This window comes from Limanda limanda, chromosome 2, assembly GCF_963576545.1.
Source record: "Limanda limanda chromosome 2, fLimLim1.1, whole genome shotgun sequence".
NCBI classification, from domain to species: Eukaryota; Metazoa; Chordata; class Actinopteri; order Pleuronectiformes; family Pleuronectidae; genus Limanda; species Limanda limanda.
In genome coordinates this window covers 21,473,073-21,493,847 of record NC_083637.1, presented here as the reverse complement: position 1 = coordinate 21,493,847, position 20,775 = coordinate 21,473,073, and the positions used below count along the sequence as shown (strand labels likewise).

Sequence of the window (20,775 nt, the reverse complement as noted above, 5' to 3'; positions counted from 1 at the left end):
CTTATCAATCTTTCTTCAACCATTGTACACTTATCTAGGAGTTTTAATCGGTATGTAAATAAATAAACTCTCTCTCTCTCTCATACACACATACATACACACGCACACACGCACACACACACACACACACACACACACACACACACACACACACACACACACACACACACACACACACACACACACGCACACACAGATCCATATCCATGTTCGTGCATATCCTCCTTGTGTCTCAGTGTGTAAGATTTAGGTGAAAGAGATCTATTGAATATAAAATAATCCCAGTGATGTGTTTACTGGGGTGTGTTCATTGTTGTTGTTTTTTTACCCTAGAATGGTTCCTTTATACTGAAATACTTCATATCAGGAGAGGGTCCTCTCTACAAAGATCTCCAGACTGGACAACCTTAACACCTTATGAGTCTTTATAACAACTAAAAGCTATGACAGGTTCTCACTCATGTTTGGAAGGGGAGGGTGAGGTGAGGGGTATTCAGCTGCAACATAACACTTTACCACTAGATGTCACTAAATTCTACACACTGAACCTTTAACTTACGTCACATAGATTTCCTGGAAACACAACCACTGTTACTACTAACCTAACTCCAACCTTGAACCAAACCTATGTCTGGATCCTCAACATTTGATAATATACATAATGGGGACTTAGTTTTTGAGAAAGAAGTAAAATCCCCATAACGTGACTATGTAAACAGATATAGAACCCACAACATGGGTAATACATGGACTCCACATACTACATTGATTGATTGATTGACATTGGCTCTCTCTGAAGTTTCTACGTCTATTTCCCCTCTTTGTATGTTTTTTTGGGGTCGTTTTTCCTTACTGTAGTTGAGGGATAAGGACAGAGGATGTCACACCTTGTTAAGCCCTGTGAGACAAATACAGATTTGTGAATATGGCCAATAGAAATAACACTTGATTGATCGATTAAAAGTGAGTCACAAAGTGAGGTCCTGAGGTCACAAAGAAATCTGCTGAAGCGCACACGCACACGCACACGCACACGCACACGCACACACACACAGCTGCAAAGGAGACAAAGTAGATGCAAAAACAGAACCATGATTGAATATAGTCAGGATGCAACACATTTTTAAGAAGAAAATAAAAATGTTTGGTTTGATTACCTTTTGTTGGGACTTTTAATGTACAGTCACTTGAAATAATACTAACTGAATACACTAAATAAACAATACATAAAACAATTAAACGTAAATTGATTTCAAATTATCTGAACTGCGATAAGCCGTTTCACTTGCAATAGAGAAAGCAGGATATGGGAATTGGGAACCATATCATATCCACAATGACCCTTTTACAGTTTGACAGGATAAAACTTCCCCCTAAGAAAATTATTATATTCTGTCCCGAGAAACACACACACACACACACACGCACACACAGTCTTTTTGTTTATGTGTGGAAGTCTCGTTCCTAGTATCGTGATAGCGGGGGCTAGGCGTGCGAGTGACGCAGTTCGGAGTGGGGGGGGGAGGAGGGAGCGCAGCGAGCAGCAGTGTAGGAGAGAGGAGGAAGCAGCGAGGATGGCGGAGTCACACCTCTGAAGGTAAAACACTTTTATTATCACATTAGCAGTGGACGCTGTGTCGCCCCCGACCCCGCCCGCCCCCCCGCGGCCTGCTCACGCACCTCCCCGCAGCTCACGCACGCACTCAGCCTCCCGTTTCGGTGCGTGAGAAACGCATAAAGTGTCATTCCGCGGTGGCGAGTACGAACGCACTCTTTTGTTCAGCTTCGGAATGGCCGCTGTTTTTCACTGTGTTTTCTTTTTTTTCCTCCGCTAATGCTCACCGCGGAGACCCCGCTCGGACACCCCGGTAGTTAGTGGCACCCAGGCGGGGCTCGGCGGCCGCTCTGCCGGGAAACGAAGCCCCTGCGCCGGGCTGGGCTCCTCCGGTGGCCCCTGCCCGCTGGAGCTCAGCTGGCCGCAGCGGAGGCTTCCCCCTCCGCGGCCGACGGCTCGGTCCGACCGCCGCTCTGCTCGGGCCTACCCTCGCACAGTTAGCCGTGCTGAAAGACACATCTCCCCGCTGGGTGGAGGTGAACGTGTCGGGGGGGAAACCTCCACACCCACGGCCCCGTCGCCCACGCACAATCACAGCTGTTTGATTTATCTCTCCTCCCCGGGCCGTGATGTGAGTCCTCTCGCTGAAATCGTGTTAGCCGGCGGTGCTAACTTGTCCGCTAGCTGCCGTTAGCAGGTTAGCAGTCTGGCACCACTGACGTTTGCTTGGCTGTTGACGTTTAGCTTAGCTGCTTTTATTTCCTGCCTTGTTGTCAGTGGTTAGCAGGAGCAGCTTGTGTGTGTCTCTCTCTTCTCGGGCTGGAGATATTAGACGGAGACATTCCCCTTGTTTCAGCTTCAAGGCGGACTTTGCTAATATTAGACATTTTCCTCCAGCGGGAGTTAGCTAACGACCATTAGTTATCTGGTAGACGCTGGGTTAACGGTCAAACCTTATCATGTAGCACTGTCCGCGTCGATGCAGGCTAACCAGTGACTGCACAGCATCGGCAGCCTCGATGTGTTTTCCTCGGTAATAGGTTAGTTGATTCGTCTCGGAAGGTGACCTGACTTTTGGAAACATTCACCCTTTTGGTCGTTTAATCTGTTTGCAAGGATTTGCCAGTGGCTCACGTAGCCATGAAGCTAGCCCCTTCCTGTGCAGTGGTGTTCAGCAGCTGGGAGCTGCCACCTCACCTCTGTCAGGCTGCTTAGTCTCTAACATGAACCTTTAACATTAACAGGCCACGGTCAGTCCTTGTTGTTGTTTATTGTTTAGCACTAACAAACTGTCAAGCAGCAACATGAGCTGGATTTTAGTCCTGATATAGTGTTATTTTTATATCAGATATTTTTACATTTTCTTCACACACACACACACACACACACATGCTGTGTTTTATTCTCATATCGGCCAACATTGTTGCGTTTCTACTTTGATCCAGAATTGTAATGGATCAACATAAGCTGGAGAACATTAGACTGTTCTACTTGGGTCTAATGCACTGGCATCAGATGGTTTCAAGATATCCTTAATGGAAAATTAATTGGTCTCCTGCATTAGATTTTCTTCAAAGCTGTATACGAGTCAGGATTCATATTATTTGCATCTACTGAATGAGTTCTGCTAACTCAATGTAAGTCACAAAAAAGTTTTGTCCCAACTGACCCGTCTGTCGATGGCTACGTCCAATGACGCCTGTAAATGGATTCCCTCACACCTGGATGCGAGGGCCTTTAAACAGACTCTGCCCATCAGTGGTGCACTTTTTGACATTTAATTAAAGACATTTAATATGGCTACAAAGTGATTCTAACATTTCGTGCACAACAAGTTATTTACATCTCTGCAGATCTGTTGGCTTTCGCGTGTTGATGCAATCCAGTCATTACATTCATGAACAACTAGTGAGCCCTTTCTTAAGCTTGTCATGTATGGGATAAGTCACTGAATCACATGAATTCCTTGTTCTGTGGTTTTCTAACATAGTTATTACCCATAGATTATTCTTTTCCTCTCACTCTTGCTTTTTTGGTTCGCTGAAGACAAAACCTTCCCTGCTTTCCTTTTTTCTTTCTTTTTTTTTTTTTTTTTAGAAACCACTGCATTCATTTGAAAGTTGCATTAGATGCATCTGCATTATCTGGACAAACAAATATACAGCTTGTTATCATGGTAAAATATCAACAATAACATGAAAACCAAAAGTATGTTCCTAAGAATTATGTATGAACTGAACTTGCTCAGTTTGATCTTCAACTTTTCCCTCTGGTCTCATTTGTTCTTTTATTAGGTTGAAGATAAAAACATTAGTTGAGAAATACAGGGATGAATTTATACAGATACCATTACACAGTCTGTTATAAACAGAGGATACATCAGGCCAGGCACATGGAGAGTATAGCCATAAAAGGAAGTTGCCTGCACAGTTTGGATTGGCCCAGCAATCAGGCTGGCCTGGCTATTCTCATTTTATGTTAATGATTATTTTGTACGTGGCTATGCCTATTCTGGCCTGTTCTAGACTTGCATCTTCTTATTTATGATTTGAAAGAACAGTATATACATTTTCTTTTATTTACAGAACACACCTTTAGGCTTTCTATCATGCAAGGGGTGCTGCTGTTGACCCAACATTTTTTTCAACCAAAAGGTCATATGACCTGTTGTTGTGGGGACTTCATGCTTTGAAGGCCACTTCTAAAGATTACTCTCAGCAGTCCTAACCTTTTCACTTAGCTCTGATCCTCAGCCAAACCTGCCTCTCTTTTTCACCACAGCTTAGCTTGTACTAGTTCTAGAGAGTATTACACAGTCACTGAGGAACAACAGAAGTGGAGACTAAACAGAGACGGGCCCGCCAGAGACATTCTGGCTCAGTTCATCAGCTAAGGGTTGTTTGTTTCATCTGACTGCGAGTCAATTTGCAGTGTGATTGTTGCAGTTCAGACTTTATAGGTGAATGCTAAATAGCTGAATGCATGTCTAGGTGGGGCTTGAAATCTTACAGTAATGTCAACACCCGCTTGGGCATGTTTGTTTAGTAGGAGCAAGTTGGAGTGAGGTTATGCTCAGTACATTCAGCAAATTTGTGTGGACTGGTACACGCAGTACTGTTTAAGTCATTGTAGGAACAACCCACCAAACCTGTTAGAAGTGTTTTACTGTCGTAACCTTTTAAAGAGGAATATTTTCAAGGCTCCTTTTTCATTTGTTGATTTCAGTTTTTTTTTTTACATGCAGCTTACATTGCACTTTTAGCACACACCAGGCCCTTATATTTGTTTCCATAATTGATCGTTTAAATATATTGGTGTTCTTTCACATTGTTTCCTATGAAAAATGCATAATATCTGTTCCAAGAGGAGTTTTCTGTGTGGATTTATGATGGCAGGAAAGCTCGCAGTGTCTCTTTTTAGGCCCTCTGTCTTTCTAGAACAATACAAGTTTTCAGCTAACAGCAGTTTATAAGAGGTGTGGTTTTTCTGCAAAATGTCACTGAAACACACATACAACAAGGAAGCTGCCCACCGCATGTTCCCACATACATTGCCTTCTGCGACACGTCATGGTCTTTAGTTTTTAAAATTGCTTACTTCTGTTGGAGCTCACTCACCCATTGTTCTCAGTGTGCAGCGCCAGTTATTTGATAGGGTGAAGGGAGGAATTTGTGAATGCTGCCCACCAGAACAAACAAACAAAGTATTGAAATTGAATTGGACTTTTAAGATCAGAAACTTCCAGACGGACAAGTCAACTGTTGAATTGAATAATACTGAGAATATTTGTGTGAAAATTATATTTATTTTTTCCTCCCAAACAGCAAATCTTCGAGGGATTAAAAAAACAACTTCGATGACCTTTGCAGCCTGAAAGAACTTCTGTCTGAAGGTCCTGAGATTGTATGCAGTCCAAGAACTTAAGCATGTGGACCATGGATGTCACAATCCTGCTACTTAAAAGGATTTTTTCTTCCATGGCATTTTAACAAAGCAACAGAATATACAACTATCCAAAAAGCCTTGGATCACTGGGCCTTTATTTCAAGGATAATCATAAATGTGTGGACCTGCACAGGGATGTTTTCTTTAAAGGCCTCCTTGGCTCTGTGTGTCCCCTTTTTCCCAAATAAGTAACCTGACAGAAGAGACTCCCATGAGCAACTCTGCAAGGGGCCCGATAACGTCGACATGAGTAGTACTTTAGGCAAAGAAAAAGATTCAAAAGAAAAGGACCCTAAAGGTGGTCCAGCAGGGAAAGAAAGGGAAAAGGAGACCAAGGCTCTGGCCAGTTTGGTCAAGGATGGAGGCAAAGAATCGAAGACCAAAGGGAAAGATGCCAAAGAAGGAAAGAAGGACACCAGCAGTTCAACACCGGGTGTTGCCTTCTCCGTTGACAATACGATTAAGCGGCCAAACCCGGCAGCAGGTACTCGCAAGAAGTCCAGCAATGCCGAGGTGATCAAAGAACTAAACAAGTGCAGGGAAGAGAACTCAATGAGACTGGACCTATCTAAACGGTCCATTCATATGCTACCCACTTCCATCAAGGAGTTGACGCAGCTCGCTGAACTCTACTTATACAGCAACAAGCTGCAGAGCCTGCCAGCTGAGGTGGGTTGCCTATCAGGCTTGGTCACACTGGCCCTGAGTGAGAACTCCCTGACCAGTTTACCCGACTCACTGGACTCCCTTAAGATCCTTCGAATGCTCGACCTGCGGCACAACAAGCTGAGAGAGATACCGGCTGTCGTCTACCGGCTGATGTCTCTGACCACGCTGTACCTGCGCTTCAACCGCATCACAACAGTAGAGAAGGACATCAGAAACCTGTCCAAGCTCACAATGCTCAGCATCAGAGAGAACAAGATTAAACAGCTGCCTGCAGAGATCGGTGAGTAAGACCAATGTGTAAAGATGGTACAAAATACATGTAGGTGGAGCAAGAAGCCCACCAATCCTCACGGTGAACACAAGTTATTGTGGAGTGCAGGTCATTTTGTGCTTATAAGGTCATCAATGTTATAACAGTAATTCATATACTATGAGCTAGATCTAGTATATTGTACACTGTCTAATTGTACTATAATAAAACTGCAAAGATGCCACCAAGAGAAATTTGTCATTGACAAGATGCTGTGAATATTGAATATTAAGATTTCTGAATCAGGAATTAAAAAAGTTCTGAATAGTTGTTGGTCCTTTGTACTGAGGCTGTGTTACTGAAAGCACTTTCATCTTAAAGTAATTAAGCATTTGAGTTTGGTTTGCTTCTTTCTGCAGGGGAGCTTTGCAGCCTCATTACTCTAGATGTTGCCCATAACCAGTTGGAACACTTACCGAAAGAGATTGGGAATTGCACACAGATAACCAACCTCGACCTGCAGCACAATGAGCTCTTGGACCTACCAGAGACTATAGGTAACTGAACTCAGTATGATTCACTGACTCAGCATTTAAGGCATTATTTTGTTTAATTGTATAAGTCTGACTTCTACTAGAGTTTTATAAAAGTTACAAATGTAAAAATGTAACGGCAAGGTTTTTTGTCTTGTCTCAGGGAATCTGGCCAGCATAAATCGCTTGGGTCTGAGATACAATAGATTATCAGCCATCCCCAGATCATTAGCCAAATGTCGAGAGCTGGAGGAGCTAAACCTTGAAAACAACAACATTTCAGTGTTGCCAGAGGTAAGTAGAACTTGGAATTTAATCTCAAATATGATTGCAGAATAATACTGAGTAATAGAAATAACAATTAGTTCCAAGCTTACTTTGTTTTTTAGCTAATATTTATTTCAATTTCTGCGTATGAAAAACTGGAAAAACAAATTGACAAACATAAAATTCATTTTTGAACTTCAACCCCTGCTGTACCTGTGGCTCTCAATGTATGGAAATGTATGTTTTTTTAATGAATTTATGCATTGGTACACCTTAGCCACAGAGTGTTACACCACACACAGTCCTTTCTTTGCAGAAAGAGTTTTCTTGAATGCCTGTTATTAACCATAGATGTGGTTTATGGTTACTAATGCATCCAGTGTAATAATCACAGCCTATAGTGATATAATCCTCTCCTTATATTGTCTCAATAAGGCCTCTGTTTCTGTAATTGACCAGGGCCTGCTTTCAAGTTTGGTCAACCTGACGAGTCTAACACTGGCGAGGAACTGCTTCCAGTCTTACCCTGTGGGTGGACCATCCCAGTTCTCCACAATCTACTCCCTCAACATGGAGCACAACAGAATCAATAAGATACCATTTGGTATCTTCTCCAGGGCCAAAGTGTTGAGCAAGCTTAACATGAAGGTACGAACATGTGCATATTTATCTCCATAAGATAAATTGATTCATAATCAAGTATAATCTCTGTAAAACTCTCACTCGGACATTTTGACTTGTCATAGTAGGATATTTTTATCATTGTCCCAGTACGTCATGGCACTCTGACAGTGAAGACATAGAGGATCCTGAAAAAGAAGCATCTGAATTGAAAATACAACTGTGTTTTCCAACTGTGACATGTCGAACTTTATTCAGTGAAAAGGCCTATGAATTTAACCTGTGTGTCAAACGTAAAATTATTAAAAATATGGAAATCTTTAACAAATCATATTTTTTGATAAATGTAAATCTGAGGTGATGAAGTCTGCCTTGTTGGTCTTGGATCAATTTCTAATATAACTGAGCTGGCACTGTAAAGGTGGATGTAAAAGGCATAAACCGAAAATGGTCCGATGACGCATCTTAATTTATTTATTAAATGGTTAAGCTGTTCATGCATTTGTAAAAGCAGCTGGTTAGGCTAAATTATCATTGTCATCATGAGACATGATGGCCATTTCAAAATCTGAAGCTCCTGATGTACATTAAATACTAACAGTGAAACTGCATTGAGAGAACTACTGTTTACTTTTGCTCAGAGCTAAGACTGTCTTAACAGCGCCTCCATCAAAGTCTGTGTTGGTTTACAACCAGTACAGACAATTCGCTTTACTTCTTGTATTTCCACCCTGGCTGTAGTAGATTTATATCTCCATTTTTTGTAGCACAAAGTGACCTAGCTGACAAAGTGCACTGCTCTGCCTCTCACACAGCATGGTCCCTGTGAAATGTCAGTTAATTTGCTTATAAAGGGAATTTCATTGTCTTCCCCAGGACAACCAGTTAACATCTCTGCCACTGGACTTTGGCACATGGACGAGCATGGTTGAGCTCAACCTGGCCACGAATCAGCTGACAAAGATCCCTGAGGACGTCTGTGGTCTCGTCTCTCTAGAGGTGAGCCTCGCGTCCACACACAGTGTATAGTAGGGATTTAGCCACCTCCTATGAATGTTTTGAAAACCAATGTGCCAGGAACTTTGCTGTCTTTCCGATGTTATATCCGTCACGATAGAGGAAAGATATCTCTGTTCAGTGTTGTTCCCAAGATGTAAAAAACAATAAATAAACAAACTTCATTGTCTTCACAGGTGTTAATATTGTCCAATAATCTTCTCAAGAAGTTACCACATAGTATTGGAAATTTGAGGAAGCTACGAGAGCTCGACTTGGAGGAAAACAAGTTGGAATGTCTGCCTAATGAAATCGCTTATCTTAAAGATTTACAGGTAAGTTTTCTACTTCTCTCCATTGGCTCTTAATAATTACATTTACATAAGGCCTATTTTCAAGTAAAAGCTTAGGACTGAGATGCCTGTTAGACAAAGCAGATGAGTTTTTTCCCCCCAGTTATTTTCTTACTCCGAAATTAGACCAAGAGATTCTTCCAAGAACAAATGAGACCCTTAAACATTGGATTAGACATCAGTTAAATTTAAATAATACATAACCGCTATAAGTTACAGGTTGGAGATGAACTCAAAGTTGTGAAGTGTCACTACATCAAGTTAAAATTTAAAACTATTGTATTAACAATTATTTAAGCTTTATGGAAGAAGTTCCCTGGCATTAGATCTGAAGAATGGTCAGTGATTTTGTATCTTAGTCAACGATAAATGGTTTGAATATCTTGACAATCTAAGCGATCATTTTAATGTCCACTCTGTTTAACAGTTAGTGGTAAATGTCTGTCTAGTTTCAACAAAGGTATAATTTTTTTTGCCTGTGAATTTACTTGATTTCTTTTCTCACTCAACATCCTGTGTTTTCACTCTTTCATTAGAAATTGGTGTTGACAAATAATCAGCTGACTACGTTACCCAGAGGCATCGGCCACCTCACCAACCTGACTCACCTGGGTTTGGGAGAGAACCTGCTGCAACACCTTCCCGAGGAGATTGGTAGATACTCATTTCTTCCTCTACATGTTCGCGGCTTGAAAAATATTACTTTACTCCTCACTGCTTCAGACAATAGCTGTTTCTTTAAGTGGTGGTAGGGAACCAGAGCTGATCACGACTGATCACGACTGTGTATGTTTCTACTTCTGGGAGATTGGTGGGAATTGGACAAATTCAGCAACTTGGCTCTAAAAACACAATTGGGACTTTTGGCACAAAATTCTGTCAAAAATAATTTAATTTAAAACTCTTGCTCAATTTAAACTAAACACAATTCTCTTTCCATGTTCCTTTTAAAGGATTCAGTTGCTCTCGTATAGAAGAAGTACTGTATACTTGAAAAGTAAGCAAACCAAAATAAAATAATTTTCCATAATTCTTCTTTTGGGAAAGGATACTTGTTGTCTCCCTGTAGTTTTAAGCACTGTCTCCCCACACTGAAAAAAAAAAATATATAATATATATATATATCCTGTTTACACACATTATTAGTATTTGTTTTAAACATTTAAGAAATTGTATTATCCAAAAACACAAATAAACCGTTTTTTTTTTTACCTGTAACGTTGTTCACCAATAAAAGCTAAACTTATCCATAAGGATTTAAGAGCTTAGCAGTCGACAGTATGTCCCACCTCTACTTTCCTTTGAGTGATTGGTCCAACCTGGTTAGGCTGTTTACTGCTGAGGTCAAGAGGTTAGATGCAGCTTATAAAGGCTGGAAGAAGGAGCTGAAGGTGGTTTTATTTTTAGAGTATTCACACTGGACCCAGAACTTTATACCGGTAGCGTGTTGGTCATCTGTCTTTAAGATCTCATCCACGCAGCCAGGGGTAGTAGAGTGGAGCTTGAATGGTTTGTCAATCAACCCCAGGCTCTTCTGATTGTCAATTATAATAATTGTAATCATTTTAAGGAAAAATGCTAAATATTTTTGACTGACTGTCAGATAAGATGAGTAATTTGGATACGTTAACTTGTGTCCAAAGAATCATGGTCATTTTATTTCAGTTTTTAAAATCTATCATAGATTAAACAATAAACCAAAGAGAATAATCAGTAGACTTTTTTTTGCAGACCTTAGTATCATCATTTATTTGATGTATGTATTAAGATATATTTCTATAGAAGTACTATAGCTTCTGTTTTGATGCATCAAAACAACATGTGGTAGTAGTAGTAAGAGGCCATTTCTTATTCCCAAAAATCCTATTTTAATATCTCCTTTTTAAATTTGCAAGAATTTAACATGCAACAAGTCATTGATCTTGATGAAATATATATCTGGGACATTTAAGGGAACTGATACACTGATACACTATATGAACAAAGGTATTGGGACACCTACAGGAGCTTTTATGACATTCCATTCTAAATCCATAGGCATTAACACAGAGTTGGTCCACCCCTTCTGTAGCTCCAGTATAACCACTTCAACTTTTCTGTGAAGGCTCTACAAGATTTTGGAGTGTGTCTGTGGGAATTGTTGCCTATTCATCAAGCAGAGCATTTGTGAGGTCATACACTGATGTTAGACGAGAGAGCCTGGCTCGCAATCCCCCTTCTAGTTCATTCCAAAAGTGTTGGATGGGGTTGAGGTCAGTGCTCTGTGCGGGCCAGTCAGCTTCTTCCTCATCAAACTGCCAAACCATGGCTTTATGAACCTTGCTTTGTGCACTGCAGCAGAGTCATGCTGAAACAACCAAACTGTAATCACAAAGTTGAAAGCGTATAATTGTCCAAAATGTCTTGGTAAGCTGAAGCATTAAGATTTCCCTTCACTGGATCTGAGGGGCCCAGTCCAACCAATGGCCCTGAATTCAATGATAGAAGGGTGTTTCAATACTTTGTGTCCATATAGTATATCTATGAGTGTGTACAATGTGGTCCACCTTATATGAAATTAAGGAGACTGTTGGGCCTTGGCTGAGGTATGTGATCTACTGAGTGTCATTCTACTTAAATCATGCCGTCTGGAGGCTGTATGTTTCCCTGGATGATAGTTTATATGTGAACACTGCCTGCCGTCTATCCTCAGGTACACTGGAGAACCTGGAGGAACTGTACCTCAACGACAACCCCAACCTGCACAGCCTCCCGTTCGAGCTGGCCCTCTGCAGCAAGCTGTCCATCATGAGCATCGAGAACTGTCCCCTCAGCCACCTGCCTCCGCAGATCGTGGCTGGAGGCCCCTCCTTCATCATCCAGTTCCTCAAGATGCAGGGACCGTACCGTGCCATGGTCTGAGCCAAGAGCAGCTCAATCCCAGTCCCACTTATCCCCGAAACCCTTCAGTTGCTCAGCACCCTCTCGCCTGGCGCCTCCCCCCCCACCCCCACACATTACGTGTATCATACACTGTAAAGAAAACAGACTCGCCACAATCAGCGTCGAGAGGGGAAGCGAAAGGAGGAAGAAGAGGAAAACATTTCTTTCTCCATCCTTAGGCAGAAACGAGGTGAATCTTTGTAGACCTGACTCATGTGTTCCTCCAGAGTTTATCACAGTCATTTTAGGACCCCAGCCACCCCCCTGCTCATCTTTCATTCCGAATCATACAAGAGGAAAAATATTTCCATCTCTTTGCCAAAACTGAAGATCTATAAAATTATATATATTGAGTAACTGTGAGCTAAGTGGCAAGTCTTTTAACCATATAAACCATGCTCCCATTGCCAATGTATTTACAGTAATTACAAGCATCTATTATGTGAGCAAGGATACAATTGTATGCAAAAACAAACAAAAAAAGTCTTTTGAACTTCACATTTACTGCTGCTGCCGTAATTTTAACTGTCATCTTGTTATATTTTCTTTTGATATTCCTTTTTTTTATCATCTTCCTCGAGATAACTTATGTTAATTGCTTCTTGACCATAGAGAACAAAGGTCTAATGATGGTGTGTTAATTTCTTATTTTCATTTTTTTAAATCTTTTGTTTTCTTTTTAAAAACTGTGCCTATGTTTAGAGTGATCCAGTGGTTCATGTCTAAACACAATTGTCCATGAGAATACAAAGATATAAATTATTTCAATATTTTTTTTATTACTGCTGTTTTTACTTTTTATTTTTCGATGTTTCTTTTTGCTGTTGCATTAATCTGTTCAAACAGGCGATATCACATGTAAAATAGGATGATTGGAGATCCTTCTAACAAATAGCAGCAGTAGTTGTTCAGCATTAAGCTAGTAATGTATACATATGAGAAATGCCAATCATACATGCTTGGGGAGGAGAGAAAAAAAAAGTAGGTTGGACTTGAACGGGCGGCGCTGTGACCCTGTGTGTGACCACCTGGTGTTGGAAACAAGTCAAACATGCGTAGGCGATGGGGTAAGTGCCCAGAGACGCTTTTATATATGTATACAAATCCTGGTTGTTGCCTTGAGTGCAATTTTTAGTTCTGATTACTTGTTTTACATTATCTTCAGTGTTGGGCTGCAGAGCTGTAATCCAGTTGACCAACATATCAAACGTTATATGGTTTGAAGCGCACGGTGATCAGAGCTTCAATCAAGGTTTCATAATAAAACATTGACAGGTAAATTCTTCTTGACAATTCTTTTTTTGTTAGTACCTTCATTTTCTTTTTAGACCGGGTCTCCCCAATAATCTAAACGACATGATAGAAAATATTCCCTTGATTTTTTTTGTATCTCATATTTGTCCCACACTGTCCTGGCAATGCTGCTGCTCTCATGCACTTTTTTTTTTCTTTCAAAAAGACATTGGCACCCTCTATATTTTGGCAAAAACACAGTAGCCTCTCATTGGTTCTTTTGAATGGGGGCATTTTTTTGTTTCATAAAGAAGTATTTTATCTGGTAACGGTTTATCATGTAAATTTGTATCAATTTAAATATTAATGTTGAGTTTCTCGGGACAGAATATAATAATTTTCTTTGGGGGAAGTTTTGTCCTGTCAAACTGTAAAAGGGTCATTGTGGAAATGATATGGTTCCCAATTCCCATATCCTGCTTTCTCTATTGCAAGTGAAACGGCTTATCGCAGTTCAGATAATTTGAAATCAATTTACGTTTAATTGTTTATTGTATTGTTTATTTAGTGTATTCAGTTAGTATTATTTCAAGTGACTGTACATTAAAAGTCCCAACAAAAGGTAATCAAACCAAACATTTTTATTTTCTTCTTAAAAATGTGTTGCATCCTGACTATATTCAATCATGGTTCTGTTTTTGCATCTACTTTGTCTCGTGTGTGTGTGTGTGTGTGTGTGTGTGTGTGTGTGTGTGTGTGTGTGTGTGTGTGTGTGTGTGTGTGTGTGTGTGTGTGTGTGTGTGTGTGTGTGTGTGTGTGTGTGTGTGTGTGTGTGTGTGTGTGTGTGTGTGTGTGTGTGTGTGTGTGTGAGCGCACCACGACTCATCTCTGTGGGGGGGTCGGGTATGGCTGGTGGGAAACCATGTACCGCTGCTTCTATTTTACCAGCAGAGCATATTGCTACTTCTTTGTTGGACTTATGCTGTATGAGACTGGGGGGGGGGGGGGGCATGAGGCGGGAAACCATCCACTCCCGACACTGATGCAGACTTTCATTTGGAAAACATAAAGCCCCTGACGAGGAACGAATCCACTTACCTTTTTTTTTCTTTTTCTCGATTTCGCCCGGTGGTTTTCTCACAGATCAAATCGTTTGGACACAACGATAAGACGACACAGGAAGGTGCATATTGGAGCTTAACGCAGTTACAGTACAAGACTGTCGGAAAAAGACAAAAAAAAATGTAAAAAAGGGCTTTTTCTGTGTTCATGCTCAACAACACACCGGAGGCATTGCATTCCTGGGTTTTATATAAAAGCTTTTGAAGTTTCTTTTGTGTATTTGATTTACTTTTAGGTGTAAACAATTGTGTGAAAATGCCTTCAATGAGTACTCAAGGGTGAGATGTGCATTAGGTGTGCAGCGAGAGCGCTGTGACCCATTTTTACATTCAGTCTCTCTGTTTATACTTTAAACATGTGCCATCCTGCGAGGTTGAGAATGCCAGTGTATGAAGACGCAGATGAGGAGGATGGTGATGGAGGGGGGGTGGGGGGTTAAAGGCTGAACAGGGCTTAGCGCCGGAGAGCATTTATCAGATCCTGGAATGTAGTAAATACTTGCTGCGGAGGGGATGGAGAACAGCGACTGGGCCGTTCAGTTGAAGGTGTGACCTGTTGGATCAAAGTGATGACTATGTGTTGCGCACTGGTGCATCTTGAATAATCGGAGTATAATTGGTGTTTATTTTTCTATCGTCTGTGACTTTAAGGCCATGGCGAGCATCACAGAATCAAAGTAATTTTGCACCTTAAGCTTTTTTCTTCTTCTTTTTCCTCCCTCTGAATCGTACAACTTGTCTTTTTCCTGCCTGGTTGTATTGTACAGGAACCAAGCATGTTGAACACATCTTTGACATGATTTTGTCTGGGTCAGAATCAGGCGTTTTGCATAAAGGACTTGGATTTAGTGGCTATTTGGTGTTTCTGCAAACGCTCCCTTTTTGTATATTGCAAAGGGTGTTGAAGCATTGTGTGGCAATGCTTCTCCTACTTAATCTACATTGACAAGCAGCCTTAATGGTCTTTTCTATGTGTTTGTTTGGCTATTTCTTGTGACTATGGCCACTGACTGTACTTGATGACAAGCAACTGGTCGTTACAATGTAAATTTGGATTGAATTTATTTCTGTCTTATTTTTTCCTTTTACTCTGTACAGTAAACGGTAGACTCAGTATTACAAAAATCTGTAATGTGATGAGTTTTACAAAAAAAGGCAAATAGTGCAACGGAAGATAATGCCATTATGCTACCAAGTGGATGTGCATTAGCTTGCTGCTCACTTGTCTTTGGCATTAAAGGGGAATTCCACTAAAACTGACTTGCATTGTTTTTCTGCTAAAGCAGATCCTTTTTTGACCGAAATCACCAAGATATTTTGCTTTTTTAAATTGTTTTTCTCTATGAGTCATATCAGATTCAAGTCATGAGATCAGGGGACATGAAATTATGCGACATCAACTTTTAATTGTCTGAAATTGTAAAAAAAAAAAAAAAAATCTTGAGAGCACATAACTACATAAATGTCAACTTCTCCCTAATCAAAACTAGCCAGTTTTGGTGGAATAGCCCTTTAATGAGGAGCCGCCTGGGATTACCCACTGCGTTCCCATACCTGAAACCCTAAATCCCACCCACACACACACACACTCGAGAGCTCACACACCTCTATACTATCTCCACACATGTACTTGACTGCCTTTACGCGCACCAAGCAGAACCTTTATGACCGTTTGATTTAATCAACAAAGACAGATAATCATTCGCTTTTCCCTTTTTATTTCTTCCTTTTTAATGTCGGTAAAGGGATCTGGGTCCAGGGATTGAGGCAGAGTTTTTGGGTCAGTTGTCTCTTGGACGAGCAGATGCAGACATGACTACCTCTATGTGAGTCTCCATTGCTAACCACAGAGAGCGAGATCCAATGTGACGTGTTTCTACCTGTGTACAAACTGTACAGAGCTGCAGGTTGGCAGCAGGAGCTTGGATTCGGACCAGCAAATTCAATTGACAGTTTGTTTATTAGGCATCCTTCTGTTGTTTTGACTTTTGGTTTTATGCCTTTACAAAGTATTATTTGGCAAATGGAGGAGACAAAAAATCCACTGATTTGTGTGCTTGGTTGTAAATGACAAACTTTATCGATGCCGCCCCATTGTAAGACAGTTATCCTGAAACCAACTGGCTGCAAAGAGCTACTTTGCAGCTGAGTGAAAATGACCATGTTTGGTGATGTTCTGTATGTACATACATCTTTTTAACTGTAATAAACTGATAAATATTTACAAATTTATCATGTGTGTGTGTGCGCGTGCGTGTAATAATTCAGTTTCACCCAACATCTCCGTTACTATGGAAACCTCAATACTGACCTAATTGCATAAGGGACTACGTATTTTTGTTTTGGTTTAAAACAAAAGGAATTCACATTTGCTCATAGATTATAATTATTATTAAAGATGATATTCGACTTCCAAGGGCTGAATGATACGTATGCATTTTTTATTCAGATATAAAAATAAAAGTATGCTTCATTATTCTTATAAATGGTCAGCTTTATACTGCAATTTTAAATTTCTTGTAGCATTGCCATCATAGAAAAACATACAAAATATACAATAAATATACAAAACAAAAACCTTGGAGCATTGAGACAGAAACAGAGAGGAAATGTACACATCGATAAATATTTGCTTAACAATGAATACATATAAAAATAGTTTTTAATAATTATCATTATGGTGTGTTTCAGATGGATTTTAACTGTAAAACACAAACAAGGCTGGACATCTAAAGAACTAACCTCAAAATATGCTTTTGTTAAAACAGAGCTAAACGTGTTCTTCTCTGCAGCCGCTGTTGTGAAACATTGATTATTTCTTTCCTGTGCAGTTACGGAATTCTCCTTCAGGGAATAAACCTGCAAACGCTGCCAGGGATCACATGCAGAAATAGAGACTGCTCCTGTTCTGCCTGTCCAACATGTCTGTCATATATTTTACAGCTCAATAAATACAACTATTTTGAAGGTGTGATTTGAAATGAAAAAGGAACGTGTGTTTCTGCACTTTGTCTTTAAACCTTCTCCCAGATGGGTCATATATCTTCATACATCATCTCACAGTGTGTGCTCCATATATCGATCTTGTATTCCATGATTTATTTGCTCTCACTCATATCAATTGATCAATACAAATTATGTTATGACAAATAGTTTTAGGGGCAGTAGGCCTCATGTGTATTTTAAATACATCAATTTAGTGTATTTCTTTTTATTATTATTTCTCATCTGTGTCCTGAGCTGTTGTTCTGCTCCAGTGCAACACCGCCTCCTGCTGGAGAATTAAAATATCATTAGTATTGTATGGTTGAAGCTGCCTTTGGTCCATTTCTCTAATACTGCAGTTTTGCCGCCTCATAGAACACTGAACACTTCTGATTTGTTTTAATTTTCCATTTAATGTGAGTACATTGAGCTATTGTTTGTTTTGTTTCACTGATTTGTAGAGTTGTGGACTTCGCTACAACCCCCCCCCCCCCCTGTATAAACTAGGTCCCAGAAGAAGAGAGAGAACCCGGAGATCAGTGCCCTCCTCATCCTCATCCTCATCACATCTCTCTGTAAACACCAGGTGTGGGTTTCTCCCCCCCCCACGCTGTCTCTCGTGCTCGTGCAGCTGGGAGGCTCCTGCACGAGACGACAGGTGTCACTGTATCCTCGCGCTTTTGTCTCAGGCCTCGTGCATCAGCAAGCGACCAGAGGAGGAAGAGGAGCTGGTGTTTACTATACAAGACACAGGCACAGGTTTGTGACCTCAGCTGCTCCTCACTGGAACCAGCAAATCATCTTAAAAATGACTTGTTATTATAAAGAAAATTTCTAGGGAAATACATACATGATCCAAAAGTCTGAGATTCTCGGTAAAGAAAAAGTACATAAAAATCTATTGGGATTTATTCCTCATTTGAGTTGAATTTCGTTATTGCCCGAAGGCAGGTTGTTACATATTTAACTAACATCTTGTCTGACTAGAAGATGGAACTGGAATCAACACCATCTTTACTAGTTTGGAAGTTGCATACCTATAATGCCAGTTAATAGAGATTTCACATGATCTGAAGGACACATTTGCTTCTCAATTCTCGTTATCAATCCAAAAATACAGATGACTGAGCAGAGTATTAGATATCAAGCAGGAATTCAGTAAATGTAGTAATAAAGATTCATAACTAAACCCAGTCAAAGTCATTAGGGCAAACACAGACACCAAACACCACCAAGTCACTTCTAAATGTAGAAAATGTGTCTAGACACTAAAGTGAACATCATCACAGAGTCAGAACCCCTTCCATCCAGTTCGGTCCAGCAGACACTGAGGACGAGGAGTGTGTACTCTGTGTCCCTCCACAAGGTCTGAGAAATGTCCTCCTCCAAGCCCAAACCTCCCACAGTGAGTTTTAACTTCACCACAGAAGACGAACACAAACAATACATTTAGCTGTGAGAGCCCGAGCCCGAGCCTCTCTGGTGGAGCTGGGGCCTCGGTTCCTGGAAGACTCTGTGAGTTTGGGAAATGATGAATCCCCTGATGGACGAAATCTGAGGAAATGTCCTTTTGACTTTTTCTGTCGGTTTGCTGAAATGATGTGAAATATCCATCAGTGGTGTACGGCCACAAAGGGGAAGGGAATTGGAGTTTGATTGTGATTTCTAAGTGAAATTGGCCACAAGCTAGAGCAGTTAAATGATTGTATGTTGAACGTTGCCATGTATCATGACTAGTCTGATAAAACCATTAAATATTGACTTAGTTGTACATTCTGTGATACTCTGAGTTTTATATAAGCGTACACCTCCTGCACATTGTCCCTCTGGTTAATTACATTCCAGTCATATCATCGGTTCGTGAGAATGACAGCTAATTAGCTCACTTAAACTCTTGATGTCTTCTATTACATGACACGTCTTAATTATGTAAGGAGAGTAAACGTGATGAAGCTGAGGTCTGCTTCTGACTGGGGGGGGGGGACTACCTCTCCCTCCGCCTCCCACATGAGGTGTGTGAGGCGGATCAATACATTAAGTTTGGACAAAGTAATAAAAACGCCTCTGCTGATATCCACGTGGTGTGGCTCTGATGGCTGCTGCTTAGCAACCGAGTCCAGCTGCTGCACTGCAAAAAGTGTCCGCACCCCCCCCCCCCCCCCCCCCCACACACACACACATTACTCCTTAAGTAATATGTCCACATTACGTCAGGGAAATGGACAACAAGGTAGATGGAATGTTTCTTATATGATTCCAGTTTTAAGTTTCAATAAAAGAGCAGAGATTAGATATTAATTCATTTCGGCATCTTTTAATATTTGCTACTAAACCAAACATCAGGCTTAAGGAGGGAGGTGAACACAATGTGAGCCAACGGACTGATAACTGGATTATTATCAACAATCTTGATATCATCTGATAAATTGATATAATCTGTATTAAAGAAAGTATACATATGACATTTTTAAAATAGGGGGGGAACTGAAAGGAGTGCTGTTACGACTGCTCTGTTCTCTCACCTCACTGACAGTCACTGGTTCTATTTTCCCTCTGACTCTGCTGCAGTTCTTGTCCTTGTGGAAAACACTTGAAATGACCTTAAAAGCTGCTGAAGAAACCAACCTGCTCTGATCATCTCATTCTCTCTCTGTGGTGACAGTATTCACTCTGACCATGGACCATGGACTGAGACAGAACTGAACAGAGACTACAATAACAAACAAAACACTCAAACAACAAATATGAGCTCAGATATAATCACTTTAATGAAAACTGATTCTGTCATAAAGTATTTAATGGAAACTTACATATGATCCTTATCGCTTATGTCAGTATTGCACATGCAAACACAATTCATTTCATTTCCTTTTATCAAATTAAATACATCATTGAAAATAAGTTAACCAGACTTATGATGATCAATTTCCTCTCTTCTCTCGCTTATCTATTCTCCCCATTTTGCAGCTCTTAAATCCAGAAAACTGTTTTAAATCTCACGAGAGCTTTAAACTAAACTTTTTTAACAGAATATGAGGTCATATCTTTGTATTTAATTTAATTTGCCATTTTACTCAATTCTATCTAATGCGTTTGTATTGTTTTCTTCCTTTAACTATTTCTTAATTTTGATCAATCCTTTTAATTTCTTTGCCTCTTTTATTCTACTCTTTTTAATCCCTTTTATTTTGTTTTAAATTGATCTTTTTGATGCACATTTTGGACTCTGCGTTGTTTCTGACACCTCGCAGTGCACAACATGAGCTTTCTGGATAAACATTTTATTTATCCATGTCGTTTTCCTCCGCTGCCCCCCCCCCCCTCC

General features: G+C 40.4%; 1 protein-coding gene across 1 annotated transcript; it reads left to right on the top strand.

The window, feature by feature from the left end:
* Positions 1 to 1,531: 1,531 nt before the first annotated feature.
* On the top strand, positions 1,532 to 13,391 carry shoc2 (SHOC2 leucine rich repeat scaffold protein). The gene is made up of 9 exons (XM_061082449.1): positions 1,532 to 1,597; positions 5,380 to 6,449; positions 6,839 to 6,976; positions 7,116 to 7,246; positions 7,679 to 7,867; positions 8,717 to 8,839; positions 9,034 to 9,171; positions 9,726 to 9,843; positions 11,882 to 13,391. The coding sequence occupies exons 2-9, from the start codon at positions 5,747 to 5,749 to the stop codon at positions 12,088 to 12,090; spliced, it is 1,749 nt and encodes a 582-aa protein (XP_060938432.1). The 5' UTR covers positions 1,532 to 1,597; positions 5,380 to 5,746; the 3' UTR covers positions 12,091 to 13,391.
* Positions 13,392 to 20,775: the final 7,384 nt, after the last annotated feature.